Source organism: Parus major, chromosome 26 (genome assembly GCF_001522545.3).
Source record: "Parus major isolate Abel chromosome 26, Parus_major1.1, whole genome shotgun sequence".
NCBI classification, from domain to species: domain Eukaryota; kingdom Metazoa; phylum Chordata; class Aves; order Passeriformes; family Paridae; genus Parus; species Parus major.
In genome coordinates, this window is record NC_031795.1 from 5018464 (window position 1) to 5019957 (window position 1494).

A 1494-nucleotide genomic window follows, 5' to 3' on the forward strand; every position below is an offset into this window, starting at 1 on the left:
TCCATGGCATTCCCAACCCTCTCAGGGTTATCCATGGCATTCCCAACCTTCCCGGTGTTATCCATGGCATTCCCAGCCCTGCCCCTGCCAGGGGAGGAGAATCCAGCCCGGATGGAGGATCCCGGGCTATAAAAGCTTCCTCCCCGCCGGGCCGGGCCGGGCCGGAGCTGCCGGCACGGGCGGTGACAGCGGGGGACGCGATGGCGGCGGGAGCCAGCCGGAGGCTGCAGCGGTCCCTGCTGCTCCTGGCCCTCACCTGGGGCGCCACTTTTGTCCCCTGGCCAGCCCAGGCTTTGCAGAGGTAGCCCGAGCTCGTGCGACACTCACGGGCCTATCCCCCCCTTTAATTCCCGGGGTCGGGTGAGGAGGGTGAGGGGCTTTGCTGCTTCATCCCCTTCCTCCTCCTCCTCCTCCTCTCCTGCTCTTCCTCACTCCTCTCCCTCGAGCACCGCATGGTCACGGTGCTGCTCCACGAGCCCGCGGGGGATTTTCCCAACCTAAAGAATTTGGGAATCCCAAATAACCGGGTTTGGGGCCGGGCTTGGGGTCTGCGGGTGCCGCCCCCACCCACCTGGGGCTCCCCACGCTGGGTGGGCTCGGGCTGGGAGCGGGACCCAGGGGGGAGCGGCGGGGAGCTGCTGCCATCTAGAGCCACCCGGCTGGAGCTCCCGAGGCTGGGAACGCCGCTGGAGGCTGCCGGGGGGCTGAGAGGGATCCCCAGCTCTGTGCAATCCCCCCAGGATCGCCCTGCGGAGGATGCCCTCCATCCGCCAGACGCTGCAGGAGATGGGGGTGAAGGTGCGGGAGGTGTTCCCGGAGCTGCGCCGGGGCACACGCGGAGGAGGGGACGGTCCCCGCAACGGGACAGCCCCCACCCTCCTCACCAACTACCTGGATGTGAGTGGGGGGTTTGTCACCTCCGTCCACGCCCCAGCTGGGCTCGGTGCGGGCGCTTTCCCGCCCGAGCTGTGCCCCAGGGATGCTCCCCGTCCCCCCCAGACCCAATATTTCGGCGAGATCAGCATCGGGACCCCCGCGCAGACCTTCAAGGTGGTCTTTGACACGGGCTCGGCCAACCTCTGGGTGCCATCCTACAAGTGCTCCCCCCTCTACAGCGCCTGTGGTGAGTAGGGGGGCACGGCCGGGGCTGGGGGTGACCCCCAAAACCTCAGCGAATCCCCTGGGCTGCTCAGGGGGGGCTGGGGGGGTCTCTGTTGGTGTCCGGACCCCTGGCATTGAGGTGGGGTGGGTCCATTTCTCCCCGCGGGGGATTTTGGGGGGGACAGAGATGCTCGTGCCCCCCTGGGATGTCCCTTTTCGCTGTCCCCAGTGTCGCACAGCCGCTACGACTCCTCCAAGTCGCGCACCTACATCGCCAACGGCACCGGCTTCGCCATCCGCTACGGCACCGGCAGCGTCAAAGGCGTCCTCAGCCAGGACATCGTCACGGTGAGCCCTGGCACCCACAGAATCCCCAGAATCCACACCTGGAAC

General features: G+C 67.7%; 1 protein-coding gene across 1 annotated transcript in view; it reads left to right on the plus strand.

Annotated features, from left to right (window-relative positions):
* Positions 1-6: 6 nt before the first annotated feature.
* The window catches only part of REN (renin), a 6312-nt gene continuing 4824 nt past the window's right edge, over positions 7-1494 (plus strand). The window contains exons 1-4 of the mRNA XM_033519853.1: positions 7-301; positions 741-897; positions 1000-1123; positions 1331-1449. Coding sequence (XP_033375744.1) covers positions 201-301; positions 741-897; positions 1000-1123; positions 1331-1449 — 501 coding nt within the window. The 5' untranslated portion in view covers positions 7-200. The remainder of the gene's footprint in view (positions 302-740; positions 898-999; positions 1124-1330; positions 1450-1494) is intronic.